The sequence below is a fragment of the Mustela lutreola genome, chromosome 15, assembly GCF_030435805.1.
Source record: "Mustela lutreola isolate mMusLut2 chromosome 15, mMusLut2.pri, whole genome shotgun sequence".
Lineage (NCBI taxonomy): Eukaryota > Metazoa > Chordata > Mammalia > Carnivora > Mustelidae > Mustela > Mustela lutreola.
In genome coordinates this window covers 3,236,113-3,251,732 of record NC_081304.1, presented here as the reverse complement: position 1 = coordinate 3,251,732, position 15,620 = coordinate 3,236,113, and the positions used below count along the sequence as shown (strand labels likewise).

Sequence of the window (15,620 nt, the reverse complement as noted above, 5' to 3'; positions counted from 1 at the left end):
TTTCTAAAATGTAAAATAATCATCATGAAATACCCCAGTTCAATCCCCCAGGCTTCTCATGGCTCAGAGACCGGTGTCTGGAAACACAGAGAAGCCCTCCAGGATTCTGGCCTCCTCTCTAGACCCTGTCTCTGGCCTCCCAGTCTCCAGGTACAGAGAGCCAGGCTGCTCCCCGGGGGAGCCGGGCCCCCCTCCCCACTGGCCCTGGCTGGCTCTCTCTGAACTGCACCGCTCTGCCACATTCACCGAGTTAGCACCAACTCAGCTTCCAAACTCCAGGTCTGGGAAATGTCCTCTGTCCGATCAGTCCCGCCCCAACTCCAGGGAGCACTGCGCCCCCTGCCCACCCAGGGTTTTCACACACACACCTGCCACAACCACTCTGACCCTCGCCCCCCCCAGCCTGCCGCCACATCTGTCTTCCAGGCGCAAAGCATCCCCGACAAGAGGGGCCGCGTGCTGCAGAGTGACGGGGGACGTTCTGGTGTGTGCCGGACACACCGCCGGCCGACAGCAGGCCCACAACGGCGCTACTGAGGAGGAGCGAGTTTTTAATAGCATCTCCCCAACGCCGTCATTCATACCCAACGTAATAATTACAATATACAATACGGAGTGCAGCAGCGCCAGAGAAAAGCACTCATCTGAAATAGAAACCTTGAAGATTCAAAAAAGGAAAAAAAAAGTGAAAAACAGGAAAAGACTCCGATAAGGAAGGTCACATCCTGACCCTTACAGGAGCCTGGCGGCACAGAAAGCAGCTCATAACCGCCTCCCCGCCACAAACACAGACGCTGTCACGGACACCATCCTGGAAAACGAAGACTCACAAAAACCCCCTATAACCCATCTTGCGTTTCTTCAGTCAATGCGGAAAGAGAAGCAAAACAACATTACCAGCAGTTTCAGAGGATGTGGGACTCACTTCTTGAACATTCTAAATAATTTTCCACCTCCTCCATGCCTCTATTATTGCAACTGAAACTAAGCAACAATAATTAGACAATCAAGAAGCAGTGTGGCAACAAAGCCAACGGACAGGTTCAGGCAACGTGCTTGTCTTCGGGAGCCTACTGTCCAAGCCTTTCATGTGGGAGGGTGAGCAGGAAAGGGGCGGACAGGCCTCTGCAGGGGGCGGGGGACTCCAAGCTGAAGCTCCAACCTACACCTCACTGTCCAGAGGCGCGCGCACACACACACACACACACACACACACACTCGCCTCCTCCCTGGCGGAGTGACCTATATGTGAGCTCTCAACCTTGAAACCAGAAGGCACGCTCCTTCCAGGTCTTTCTGTAGAACTACCTGATCTTCAACGCATGAAACACATACGAAATCATCTATTTGGAAAGACTGTTTCTGATTGCTAAGTGCGGCATTTCGAGACGGGCAGGTACGTGCCTTCCGATCCCACAGACTGACCTGCCGATCAGTATAACCGAGACCAGTAAGAGCTACCTAACTCACAATTTCTCCTCTAAAGGAAACATTTGCATTTGCCCAGAAGACAAAATACAGGCTAAAGATCATCCATCGTTAAGAGGAAAATTACGGAGAGGTAAACAGAGGACCACCGCAATTGGTCAAAATCTGACCCCAACCCCAGCCACACTGAGTATGTATGTCTCCCATGCTGAAAACATCAGAGTGAGAGAAACAGTCACTTGATTTGTTCAAGGCCATTAAAAAAAAAAAGTTAATCTCAGTCAAGTAAATAAAGAAACCAACATCCCACACGAACAGGCGGGTCATAATACACAAATACGCAAAATAAATTTTTTTCAACCTAGCTGGCAACCAGTGCATTTAATGAGGTGCCGTTTTATAACCATAGGTTGGGTTAAAGAAAAAAAAAAGCTTTCAAATGCAAATCCTCACCGCGGCATATCCACAGTGACACTCAAGCGTGTAAACCCATACATGGCTAGGAGCGAGGAACACGGGTACTGCCCTTTTGGAAAGCAAATTGGCACCACGCACCAAGAATTCTAAAAATGTTTACCCCACTGACATGTTAATATCACCCCTGGAACTCTACCTTAAAGACCACAGGATGAATAATTATGGTAACCTTATGTTCCAGATTTTCTAAGAAAACCCTGACTTCATAATGGTATTCTTTTCCATAATAGCAAATCACCAAGAGTGTAACTGAATTCGACAACAATGAAAGACGTCGGTATCGTTGAAGAACACGGAAAATCGGTTTGGCATTCGGGCAAACACGTACAGAAGAGTGTTCTGGTTTCTGTTTGGGATGGAGAGCTGAAGACAAAAGCTCAATCACTGAACATTAACTTCTGCCACACGGAACCTGGTTCAGCCTATTATTCCCTCAGGAGCTGCTGAGTACCAGGCCCCAAGCTGGTTCTGGAGGCGCGAAGATGAAAGAGCCCAGCTCGCCTGCAGGCGGCGGGCTCCCACTCATGGGCCCGCCGCTGCCCGCAGCTCCTTTCATCTTCGGAGGGCGGAAGCCTTGCCCTGGCTAAGAGCCACATCTCCGCGCCCTCGCAGAGCAGCTCACTTCTGAAAGGCCGGTTCTCCCTCATGTCCAGACTAGGGGTAAGTCTGAAGCTCGTAAAACGCCAGTGGAGCAGAAACTGTGTTCAAGAAGTGAAGGCCATAAACAGCACTGGAGGTTCAAAGACCTTAAGAACCTACGCTCAGAGATGTGCTGATCTTGTCGGACTTGTGAGGCAGAATCATCACCATTGAGACTTCCAGGTCACAGCCGATGGCCCTGCCCATCTCTGCCTCACAACCTGTCCTCAGAGAGGTGCACGACGCCAGCGGTTCCCGGGGCCAGAACCTTTAGAGAAGTGACCCAAGGACCCTCCGAGTATGCACATTCACAAAAACCTCCCCAAGCTGGGGTGCCTGGGTGGCTCAGTGAGTTAAGCTTCTGCCTTCAGCTCAGGTCATGGTCTCAGGGTCCTGGGATTGAGCCCAGCATGGGACTCCATGCTCAGCGGGGAGCCTGCTTCCCCCCCCACCCCACCCCACCCCGCGTACTTGTGATCTGTGTCAAATAAATAAAATCTTCAAAAAAAAAAACTTCCCCAAACAAACCTCCCAAGGGCCCCAGAGGCAGTCTGCGGGATAAAAATGTCTGCTCAAGTTCAGAAGTCACGGAGGGGAGTGGTCAGAGTCTTTACTCGGGCAGGGTACCCTACGAAAGCAAAAATACCTCTTCCTTCTGCAAAGAGAACTGTGAAGTCCAGGAAGAACCATGACCTAAGATTACAGGAGTCTTTAAAAAAAAAAAAAAAGTCCCAATTATTTCACAGTGTTTAAAAAGAAACTGCAGGGACAAGTTCCACCAGCCACAAGCAATAGGGACATCTTTCTTCAAATGTCAATTAAGCTTCTAGAACATCACTAATTCCACATCTTTCTCAGAAAACTAGGCTTGAAAAGGACTTGCATTTAACTGTCCCCATGCGCCCCACCCCCCAGGTCTTCGCAGTCTGATGTGTCACAGCACACGGGCAGCACGAAGCGCGCTGTACCTGCCTGGGGAGGGAGTTAAGAACCTCTGGTAAACGATTCGGTATTACAGGAGTGTCACGGGAGGAAGGGCTTCCGAATTCAGTGGTGCAGCCGCCGGATGGACAGAACACCAGACTCTGCAGTCCAGAAAGACTGCTCTGGTGGTTTCTGAAACTCTCTGTAATGGAACAGGAAAACTTCAAAACTCGTTCTCTTTCTTTAGCATATTATATGAGAGTTCTGTTCCGAAAGTCCTTTAGGCCAAAATGGCAGCTGGGAAATCAGTCATCTCCCCAAATGGCTCCGAACAGTCCTAGGCTACCTCACGGCACGACAGAGGTTCCAGCTTCTGAGGGAGCGTCTGGACAGGCATTCCCTGTGCTTGCACAGTGCACCACACAGTGCTAGGTGCATGGCTGTCTTAGCCCTGGACGCAGATCCACTGTAAAACCTACAAGGGAAACAGCTCTGGAGATGAAGGGAAACCCTGAAGAACTGAGAATCTTATTCTTTGTATGACCAACTTAAGGTATTAGGTACTTTTTGTGTGGGGGACGCTATGAGTGGGGAGCCCTCTTGGTTCCTCCAGAATACACAGAAGATGACATTCTTAATTATATAAGGGGGAAGAATAAACCTCTTTCTCATCTTTAGTGTGTGGTCAGCAGACTATCGGCCTCCAGAGACAACCATCACCTAATCTCCAGAACCCACAACTGTTATCCTATGTGGCAAAAGCAGGATTAGCCCTGCAGAGCCAAGGTGCTATGCTGGATCACCCTGGTGGCTCCAGTGTCATTACAAAGCTCTGACGATGGGAGGTGGCCCGGCCACAGAGTGAAGGTGGCCTCCAGAACTTGAAGAGGGCAAGGAAATAGATCCTTCCCTAGAACCCCCCCAAAAAGGAACACAGCCCTGCAAACACCTTGAGCCCAGTGAGACCACATTTGGACTTCTCACCCCCAAAACTATAGGATCATATATTTACATGCTGTTCTGAGCCACTGCCCCGTTCGTGCTAATCTATTACAGCTGCCTTAGGACCGAATGCAGCGGCTTCCATTCACCCCCTCCAAGTACAAATGCGTGTCATGCCTGTTGGCAAAGCAGCCACTGTATCAAAAGCGAACAGACCAAGAGCTTCCTGCCTCGCCCGGTGGGTACAAACGCCAGCAGAGCGCAAGAAGAAAGCCTGGCAGGACCGTGGGGTCCGACAGATTAAATAGCAAGAGGAGGCAGACAAAACAGCGGCGGGCACAGCCCCGAGAGGCCTCTCCTGTGCAGAGAGAGAGGTACGGAGGGGACGGAGGGGACGAAACCCCCTGGGACCAGCCCGGAGGTGGGGATTTTTCCCAATCACAAAAGGACAGCACGAAGGCTTTTACTTGGAAGGTGACTAGGGGACATCTGACGGCCACCGTCCCTGGGGCGCTCTCACTTCAGGCTGCCCGTGGGTCTCGGGGGCAGCGGCACGCTCCCCCGGACCCCGCTCCGGGTCAGGCTGCAGGTCACACAGCCGCCTCTTCCCCCTCCGCAGCTCCACAGTGACTTCCCTGCGCCCAAGCAGAAGTAAGACCCGCCCCAGGGACACGCCGGGAGCGGTCCCCGCAGCCACGCGAGCCCGCTGGACTCCGCGGGGCATCCCCGCCGCTACAGCCCACGGCAGCCCGCCCCGTCCGCGCTGCCCTCCGCAAACCCTCGCGAAATTGTTGGTAAATTCGCCAAAAGCATCTCCCAGGACCCCCGGCACGCCTGCCGTCCCGAGCCGGCCACCGGTCCGGGGGAGAAGGTCAGCAGCACGGGGATCGGGAACTGTCGAGGGGGACACGTGCGGCGTGAGGAGCAAACTTGGGGACCCCGCGCGCGGCCGGGGGTACCGGAGCCGCTCGCCGGGGAGACGGCGGCGGGGCAGCGCCCGCCCGACAGCGCCCCGGTGCCCGCCGCTCGGCCGCCGCGGGGGAAGCCCGTGCGCTCCGGGGCCGCCCGCCGTGCGTGCCCCCCGCTCGCGAACAAAGGCGCGGACCCCGACACAACTTGCGGACCCCGCCGAGGCCCGAAACTAGGGCGCCGCGGACGGGGCCTCGGGGCGCTCGGGCGGCACCGCGCGGCCCCCGGCCCCCCGCCCCGTCCGGAGCCCCGGTCTCCCCGCCGCGCCCCCGCCCCGGCCCCGGCCCCGGCCCCGGCCGCCCCGGGCTCGCGTCCCGCACGCCGGCCCCGCGAAGCGCCAGCCGCCGGAGCCGCCCCAGGCGCCGGGACGGACTCGGCAGGAAGCGCGGGAGGGGCGCCCGCTCCGCCGCGCCGCGGGCCGCACTGACCGTAGCTGTCGTCCTCCTCCATGGTGCCGGCACCGCACGGTGCGCCGGGCCCCGCCGCTCGCCTCTCGAGCCCCGCCGCGCCGGCCGCACGCGCCTCGGCCCGGCTCGGAGCCCCGCCCCCGGCCCGCGCCGCCGCCGCCGCCGCCGCCGCCGCCGCCGCCGCTGCCGGCCCCTCGCCACCCTCGGGGCGCCCCGCCCGCCGTCCGCGCGTGCCCCGGCACGCGGCCGCCGCCCGCACGCGCCTGCGCACGCGCGGCCGCCCGGGCCCCGCCCACCGGACCTGAGGCCCCGCCTGCCGCCCACGCGCGCGCACCTCTCGGCACGCCGCCAACCGCAGGCCCGCGCCTGCGCACGCGCGTCCGCGCGGGACCCGCCCCCGGAGCCCGAGGCCCCGCCCGCCGCCCACGCGCGCGCACCTCCGGGCACACCGCCTACTCCAGGCCGCGCCTGCGCACGTGCGCCCGCCGGGCCCCGCCCCCCGAGGGGCCGAGGCCCCGCCCCTCTCGCTCCCGCGGGCCCCGCCCGTTTCGGGTTTCGCTAGGGCGGCGCGGGCGGTCCTGCCCACACCCGGCGGGAGGCTGCCCTCGGGCCCAAGGTCGCGTCCGGCTGCTGAAGGGCAGGGTGGTCCTCGCTGACGTCAGCCTCGAAGGTCAGGCCGGCCCCAGCTCGCCCGGGAGGGCCTGGTCCTTGGCCAGAGGCCGCAGAGCGTTTGAATTCATTTACTTCTGCGCTGCGAGACATCTCGAGTCCCCGAATTGTCCTGGATCACGTTTCAAAGGGAGCCGCCCCAACTCCCCTCATTTCAGGGTTTTCGTGACCCTGATTCACCCTGTCTGAATGCACACGTCTCTAGACTGTTCTGGGCATTTTTCCTTTGGCTGCACGAGGCTTGTCTGTCCCTCTGCCCCTGGTGAAGTGAGCGGCCCTTTGCCGAGCTCGGGCAGCGGCTCGGCTCCTGGAGGCTGGAGGCCTCTGCTCTCCCGGGCTGTCCTCCTTAAAGAGCATCCGCTTGCGTCAGCCCGTGAGGGGACACCAGAACCAACTGGAAAGTCCCCTGCGGGAGAGCCTGTCCTGCAAGCCCAAGGGGGGGCAGGGGCCGGGGCGCAGGTGGAGCTGAGACAGGACCCGGCAGGGCCCTCTCTTCTGGAGGTCTCCCAACTCTCCCAACATCACCACTCTAAACCCCACCCACTGAAATGTGTTCCTACCTGACCTTTTAAACGAATTGCTCAAAAGACAGCAAAAAAAAAAAAAAAAAAAAAAAGAACAAACAAGGGATCAAGTGAGACCCTAAGAAATTTGGAGGCTGTTTTCTCTATCACAAAAAGGAAAAGCCCAGTGCGGCAGAATGAGAGCCCCAGAACCCACAAGCTCCCCTTCCAAGGACTCGTGACTCCCCAGCCAGACACAGAGCACGACCTCAGGAACTCCGTGTTGATCCACTGACTCTGCAGCTTGAGATCCGTCTGCAAAGGGAGGTGAAGGTGAAGAGCCCTTCCTGTGGGCCCTCCTGTCCCCAGTCCAGCCCTGTCTGGCTGACCTCCCTGCTGGAAGTGTTCCTTCCTGAGAGCACCGGCTTGCCCACAATGATAGCACTCAACTGCAACAGACAGTTCAGTGTCTCCTAATCCCCAATGCACTGCCTCACACGTGTCCACTTTAAGACATTCACTGATGGATACAAACGCTGCGTACATGTGTTGCTGTGTGCAAAACCACTTTTCCCAGGAAGGAGACACAAGAAATGGGAATCAACTGGGAGAAACGGAGGTTGAGACCTACTTTTCATTCTGTATTCACTTTGTCGTGGTTTTTCTGTGACTTTTGGTTGTTTTAAAACGCATGTATTTTTGTTGTTGATTTGGAAAAAGGAAGAAAAATGTCACTGTTCTAGCTACTCCCAGATGCACAAGCTCTTTCCTGGTTTGGTGCTCAGTCTGTAAAGCATCTGCCTTCCCTTTAGGTCATGATGCCGGAGTCCTGGGATGGAGTCCAACGTCAGGCTCCCTGCTCATGCTCTCTCAAATAAATAAATAAAATCTTTTAAAATTTTTCATTAAAAAAATTACCAGAACCTCAGATGAAAGGGACTTCAGGATCACTCATCTTACAGGATGGTCCAAGCCCCTCCTGGTGGAGCAGACCACCACACTCCGATTCCATTGTGCTGGACCTGGGGCTGCTGGGGGAGAGCTCAGCCCAGGCCTTGGCAAAGTCTGGAAGCCGACAGGACCTGAAGCCGACAGGACCTGTCCTGAAGTATCTCCACCAGGGGGAGGTGTGACCCCTCTTGGCAGCCTGTTTCATTATTGGCCAACCCTAGGATAGGCCTCCCAGGACTTCTCGATTGTTGTAGGCAACAAAGAAAAGTAATTTCCATGAGGAAACTCCGTGCTTTTATTTCAGATGTGCTTCTGATTAGCCTCCTGACCCGGGCGAAGAGCTCAACCCTCCTGACCTTTTCCTGCCCACAGAATGCAGCCTCTGCCGGTAAAATCCAGGCTTCCGCCCAGAAGTGATCTCTGAAGTTGCTAGATTGGTCCCGGTCTTCCGCTCAACTTATACACGGCTGACGGGAATTTCTGTTGGATGGGATGGATTTCGACATATCAGCCCGAGGAGCCCTAATCTTTGCATCCTGTTGGGGGTTCAGCTCTGGCCCACTCTTCTAAGAAAACTGCTCATTCACAAACATCCGTCTCTAATTTCACAAACTGACCAACCCAGCCTTCGGTGGAGAACCTTGTTGTCTCCCTAAAATCTAAGAAGATGGTCCCTATTTCCTTAGGCACTTCCCCCACGCGCCTTTCTTTCAAATAATTTCAGAAATGAGATGCTTCCCTTAGAGGTTATGTTATCTTTCTCCAAGTTCAATTCTGGTGGATTTGTGAGGTTTGGCTTCCCTGATTTCGCCAGATGGTCTAGTTTCACAGGGGACGTGACAGCAGGGAGTCCTGTTCTGGCCCCAGTGTGCCCACGTCCTTTGTGTGTGTGTCTGTGTGTGTGTATGTGTTCAGTGATCTGGCTACACTTCCTTTGGGCTGGCCTGGACTTCGATGCTCTCAGAGTCCACTGGCTTTGACCGAGTGATCTCCCTTCGCCCTAGTGGAGCACGTAATCTCCCTGCCACCTGCCCCCTCCCGGCTGTTAGGCCAGAGTCACCAGGGGACTCAAGGCACTCCAGCTGGCCTTCTCCTAACAGCATGGTAGAGGTGTCCCCTGCCACCTGAACTCTTTATCAGTGACAAAACCTCGGGAAGCAAAGCCATTGGGATGACAGGTTGGTTCTCACTATCAACACCAAAACTTTGTCTGAACTTCCAAACCTAGCACCTTGGCATAGTGAGGGGTCCTGCCGTGAAAGTTAATCACTGCGATTAGCACAGTACTCGACTGTTCACAAGTTCCTTTGCCTTAACCTGGATCTACTACTGGTCCCAACTCCCAGTGACTGAGAAAACAATCCTTGTTTGATGAAGGCAGAGTACAATTTTTAAAAAATCAGCGCTCTATCCTATGGAACAGGACAGCTTTTGTTTGGGTTGTGCGTAAACACGCGCAAGGATGTAACAGGATTTCTGACCTGGAGTCACGGTCAAAGACGCTCTATTAGATGACATTGGTGACACAGAGGGATGGCTTAGATGTCATCCCTGTGACACAGATTTGGAAACTGAGGCTCACCGTGCAGGGTCGAGTCACGGGATCCAGCTTTGCTGGCTACCCGAGTCCTCTCCCTGCCTGCCTCCAGGCAGAGCCAGGAGCAACGGGCCCCCCTGGACCAGCTGGGCCTCCCTCTGGTCCACCGGTTCAACCTAGATGTCCTCCCCACATCGCTGTTTCTCCAGAAAACCTTGGACTTCTGCCGTTTGTTTCCCTGTGGTCAGTCCTCAGCGGCTTGGTCCGCTGACAACTTTTTTTTTTTTTTTTTTTTAAGATTTTATTTATTTATTTGACAGAGATCACAGGTAGGCAGAGAGGCAGGCAGAGGGAGAGGAAGAAGCAGGCTCCCTGCTGAAACAGAGAGCCCGATGCGGGGCTGGATCCCAGGACCCTTGGATCATGACCTGAGCCAAAGGCAGAGGCTTAGCCCTCTGAGCCACCTAGGCACCCCACTGCTGACAACTTTTTAAAGCTGGTTCTTCTCTCTTACCAACCCCTCCTTACATAATAATCTCAAAAATTACAATTATAAGGACATTTTTTTTTCTTGTGCTTATACTGTGGTGTTTCAAACTTCTTCACAAACAGTGTGTATTCAACTGGGGGCAGGTTACTGTGCTACAATGTTTTCATTACAAAGGGACATTCACAGGCTTTAAAGAGACGGAGGCTGATTTCCGGAGCCTGATTTCCGTATTTACCAACACAAGAGGATTCGCAAGCTGTACGAAGTGAACAAAGCACGGTAGGACTGCAGTGTATATTTCCATTTGTAATAAAAATATGTGCACTCGTAACAGACACGGGCACTCGCATGTTCCACCATTCAACAAATATTTGTTGGGGAGCCTGCGCGGTACTAAGCACCATTCGAGGTGCTGGGGGCACAGTAACGAAGAGGGTGCTGGGAGAGCCCGGCCCTCACGGGGCGTCTACCCTCGCATCTGGGCACTCAGAGGTTGCCTGTGCCTGCCACTGGGGGAGAGCTGACCGCCAGAGAAACAGGACTGGGAGGGACAAACCCTTCCATACTGCTAGGGGTTGGATCGTGTCCCCCAAAACCCTAATCCCCAGCACCTTGTGTGATCTGATTTGGAAATCTTTACAGATGTGATCCAGTTAAAATGAAGTCACTAGCGTGGCCCAAATCCAACGATGGATGGCTTTGTCAGAAACGAAGACACAGACACATGCAGAGGACAAGGTCGTGGGAAGGTGTTGGAGAGTTTGGAGGGATGCGGCCACAAGCCAAGGGCCCCCGGGGAGCCCCCGCTGAGAGCTAGAAGAGGCAAGCGAGGATTCTGTCCTCAAGCCTTCAGAGGGAGCGGGGCAAGTTCTTTAGGACTAATATGAATGAAACGGCAATCTGGGGGAGAGGCTTGGGCACCGGCATGTAAAACTCTGGCCCTGGGAAATACAGAGCTTTAAAATTATATGCCATATACCAAATATATATGTATTTTATTTATTTATTTTTAAAGATTTACTTATTTTAGAGAGAGCAGGGTGGGGGGAGGGAGAAGGAGCGAGACTCCCCGCTGAGCTCAGACTCTCTCGCAGGACTCTGACATCATGACCTGAGCCAAAACGGAGTCCGACACTTAACCGACTGAGTCACCCAGATGCTCCTAAATTAATTTTTAAGGTAAAAATTTTAGGGGGACCTGGGTGGCTCAATCATTAAACATCTGCCTTCGGCTCAGGTCATGATCTCAGGGTCCTGGGATCGAGTCCCCCATCGGGCTCTCTGCTCAGCAGGGAGCCTGCTTCCTTCTCTCTCTGCCTGCTGCTCCCCCTGCTTCTTGTGCTCTCTTGTTCTCTCTCTCTTTCAACGGGTGACTGACATCTGAAAAAGCCAACCCAGGTGAGCAGGCAGAACTGTACTGATACAGGCAGGCACTGGAGCCAGCGTCCTCGACCAACACAAGGCAGAGGGCCCGGCGGCTGGCCTCGGAGCCTTGCCCGGCAACCCGGGTCTGCTCTCGGGGGCAGCAGTGTGCCGGGGGAGAAAGGGTGCGTCACGCACAGAGGAGACCACAAACCAGATCGCTCACGCAGGCCAAGATTGGGGCATTGTCTTGCTTTGAAAACCCCCAGATTTTATTTTGGGGCATTGTCTTGTTTTGAAAACCCCCAGATTTTATTTTGGGGCATTGTCTTGCTTTGAAAACCCCCAGATTTTATTTTGCTAAAGCTTGCAATTTCTTCCGTGTGAATGGCACTTAAAATGTGTTTGTAATGGAACTTGATTGTATCCAGCTGTCACCAGCGGCTCCCGCGCCGCCCAAAAGGCAGCTGGCCACGTGCCACGCAGTTCGGGCTCTCACTTCAAATGGGGGCTGGTGCTCCAGTCCCCGCCGGTCTCTGCCTGCATGATTTCACTTGTGAGACAAACAGGGTCAGACAGGGGCTTGGGCTCAGAGAAGACCACGTCACCAAGAAGCGGTGCCTGCGGCATGTCAAGCCAGTGATGTCCTCGGGGGGTGGGCTGCCCGTTTTCCCAGAAGAGGCCAGACGCACGGTTATCCAGGACCCTTCCTTGAAGTGACCTTTCCGGGACACTGACCTGGCGAGGATTTCCTGGGCCCTGCTGGAGACAGTGACCACCGTTCCCTGCTGACCGGAAGCACCTAACAGTGGCCACGTGAGACAGGAAACAGAGGCACACGCGTGGAAGAGGAGGGAAAGGTACATTAAACACAGATCACTTCTGAGACCGTAAGGGCAAAAGACCACATTTAAACTGTCCCAGCTGTTAGCACGGGGACGTGAAGGTGGATGCCTTCATTTAATAACACAGCCAGGGAAAAGTCACTCATTTACGTAAAAGCACTTGAATTCCCCATCCCCCTGTCCTTTCCAATCTGGCCCAGTGACAGTCAGAGGCACCCACATACCCGGGGCCTGCCTGGGGGACAGCACGTCTGTGACACGAAGCAGACAGGGAGAAACACCAGGGAGAAGGAGCACGGGAGGCACGCAGTGTGACGGTGACCAGAGTCACGAGGGCTTCAGCCGCAGAGCGGTGGTGTAGGTCACCAGCCTCACGCTGATCGCTAGTGGCGGAGCACTGGTCGGCCGGTAGGTCAGAGCACGGGGCTGGCCTCCCTTCCGCAGTGAGCCACGAGTGAGTCTGACCCAGACCGACTCTTCTCTGAGTTTTTTAAAGCAGGAACAACACAGCAGCTGATCCTGGAGGCCAGCCAGGAGGAGGCTATGTTCAGAGTAAGCACGCCCAGAGCGCAGAGAGCAGGGGCTTTTTTAGGATGGCAGACACGTGAACATGTCACGAGCGAAGGCGGCAGACAGATCCCCAGAGGGGAAGAAGAGGCTGACCTCGAGGGTGCAGGTGGGACACCAGCCCTACCGAGGGGGGACCCCTGGTGGCTACAGTCTGCGGCCGTCCCCACAAGATTGAGGGTAAGTCTTCCGTCCATACCTCTGCCTGCCTTCCTAGACTCCCGGCGCTGCTGACCACTGCACCGAGAACCGTCAGATCAGAACCTGCCCCCCAGGAATGTGAGAGACGCGCGCTCTCAAGCCCCAGCCCACCAGCTGAATCAGACTGCGCGGGGGAGGGGGCCCAGCGATGTGGGTGTTGGGACGACCCCCTGGAGATTCTGAAGCTCGCTCTTATTTGAGGCACTGGGACCAGAATAGTGCTTCTCCGCACCGGCCACCCGGGAGAATCCCACGGAAAAGTTTTACGTGCCGGTGCCCAAGCCTCTCCCCCAGATTCCCGTCTCATTCATGCCAGTCCTAAATAACTTGCCCAGCTGATTCTGCTGCCCACCGAGTGCTGCAAGCATCACGCTAGGGGGAGAAAGGAGCAGATGGCGATGGGAGAGAAGGTGGTTCCTCGAGTTTTGCTTTACTTTGGAGTGGGAGGAGATTCCTGGAGTGGGACTAGAAACCCTTTGCCAAGAGTTGGCGGCACACAGGAAGGAGGAGAGCCAGCGTTGGGAACGGGCGCTGAAGCGGCGGGGCGGGGAACACATCTCCGGGGCAAGCAGAGCCAAGGAAGATGGGCAGCTGGTCCGGACCCAGGTCGGGGGGGAGCGGGACGCTGTGACGGCAGGGTCTGTGAGGAGAGTGCCGCACGGCCGCCACCGCCCCTGCGCGAGGGTGGCTGAAGGGAAGGGAAGGGCCAGGGGGAACCACCGAGCCGGGCGTCTACCCAGTGCCGCCAAGTCCTGTCTACACTGAGGCTGCCCGCGCTACGGAGACTCAGGGCAGGAACTGGGGCTCTGGCTTTCCTCTGGGCTGGAGGGCACACTGGCTGCTACAGGGACCCCAGCCGGCTCCTGGGGGTGGGGGTGCGGCGAACACCTGGACTGCGGGCTTGCGGCTCCCCTACCTCTGCCCCCCTGTGATTCTCCCTCCGTCTGGGAACATGCAGGTTCCCCAGGCCTGGCTGCATGGCGGGGGTGCGGGATCACTCACCCGCCTGCCTCTCTGGCACTGTTTGGCCCTGCCACTCACCTGCCCACCCAAGCCAGGAGCTGTCCTGCCCCCACCCCGGACCTTCCATTTCTGTCTCCTCTTGATCCGTCTCCAAAGACCCAGGGGACCCCACCTCCTGACAGCTCTGTCAGCGTCCGCTCCGGCTGGAGCCCTTGCTGGCTGGTCTGGGGGCTGGTCATCCTCACCGCGCTTCTCCCTCCTCTCGAGCTCCTGGGCCTTCGCGCGCGGCCGTCAGCCTCCAGAGTCTAAAGCCCCACAGACCTTGTCAGCTCTGGCTGAAGTCGCGCAGCAGCTCGTGGGGCCTCTCGACATACGGAGGCTGGCAGACTGTGGTGCACACGGGAACTGCCAACCACGACACCGCCTGTGCTGGCACTGTGTCCGTGGACACTCAGTGGGCCCTGCCTGGCCTGTGGCACTCGAGGCAGGGCCGGCCACACGCTCGTTGCGGTTGCCACCCAGAGCGCGGGTCCCACCCTGGAGACCGCGGCTGCCGTAGACGTGGAGCTGCGTCCTTCTTCGTGTACGCAGGTCCAGTATCGAGCGGAAACGTTTGTTAAAGTGACGAGGAGAAAGCCCTGTGGTCCTGCCCCCGTGACCCCTGTGCCCCAGGGTGGAAGGGGACCCCCGACCTCCTGCGGCCCAGCCAGACTCAGGCGCTGGGGCCGCGAGCTCGGCTTGCCAGCCCACTCTCCCACCCGACCAGGCCCCCTGCTCGTTTGCGTCCGGGCTGTCCGCATCTCCCGTCCCTCCTTTGCTGTCTGGCTAAGCTCCCACAGTGGCAGGGCAGAGTCCCCGGGTCTGAGGGACACGACTAGGTGGGAGCTCGGAGACGCTGAAGGGAAGAAAAAGGAAGGAGCAGTGGGACTCAGGATGGGCCTGCCCGGTGGTGTCCATGGAGTGTCCGAACGGAACCCACTGGAACGCTGCCGCTGCCTGGGGCGCCTTTTGCTTCCGTCCCCCACTCCCGGTGCTGCTCTGGCCAGATGGGACCTCCCGGTACCCGTCCCTGCAGGCACCTGCTGCCCCTGCCCCACTGGCCTCACCCAGCGTCCAGGACACGTGATCAGCCAGACCCTGACCCTCCCGCTCAGCAGGTGGCCCGGCCTGACAAGACGGGGACATCTCCCTGGAGCCCACAAACACGTCTTCCTCCGCACGGCCTCCAGCGTGCCCCACACACGACCCGGGCTCGGCCGCCTGGGCCCGGATGGGCTGTGGGCAGCGCTCAGCACGTGGCCACGCGGGCTCCTGGCCGTGCAGCTGCCAAGACGGAGAGTCTCAAACCGGAGGCCTGTGCTGCTCTCGCCGACCGTGAGCAAAACTCACAGTTGAGCAAAACTGTCCTCTCCTCTTTCCCCGTGGAAATCCAAGTTATTCAGTGAAAAATGCGCAGCAAACCTCAGCGGAACACGGTTTCCTCAAGGCAGTACTCACTGCCAGTCCCCAGCGAGTGTGGTGGCCCCTTCAAAGGGTTCCTCTGTCTTCTTAAATTCAAATGAGTGTACTTAATACGTTTAAATAAATCACTTTATTCCTCTTTATCCTTAAGGAAGACCTGCTCCAAACCTGCCGTGTACAACGGGCTACCCAAAGGGGGACCACGGGGAACCCTTCATCTGAACTGGGAGCTGGGACCTTAACTTTTAAAAATCAAAGGGAAAAACACAAAGACACAGGCGGGGC

The 15,620-nt window shown here is 56.7% G+C and overlaps 1 protein-coding gene across 1 annotated transcript in view; it reads right to left on the bottom strand.

The window, feature by feature from the left end:
* The window catches only part of CYTH1 (cytohesin 1), a 78,835-nt gene extending 72,898 nt beyond the window's left edge, over nucleotides 1-5,937 (bottom strand). The window contains exon 1 of the mRNA XM_059149391.1: nucleotides 5,808-5,937. Within this exon, the coding sequence (XP_059005374.1) occupies nucleotides 5,808-5,829 (22 nt within the window). The 5' untranslated portion in view covers nucleotides 5,830-5,937. The remainder of the gene's footprint in view (nucleotides 1-5,807) is intronic.
* Between the last annotated feature and the right edge of the window lie 9,683 nt (nucleotides 5,938-15,620).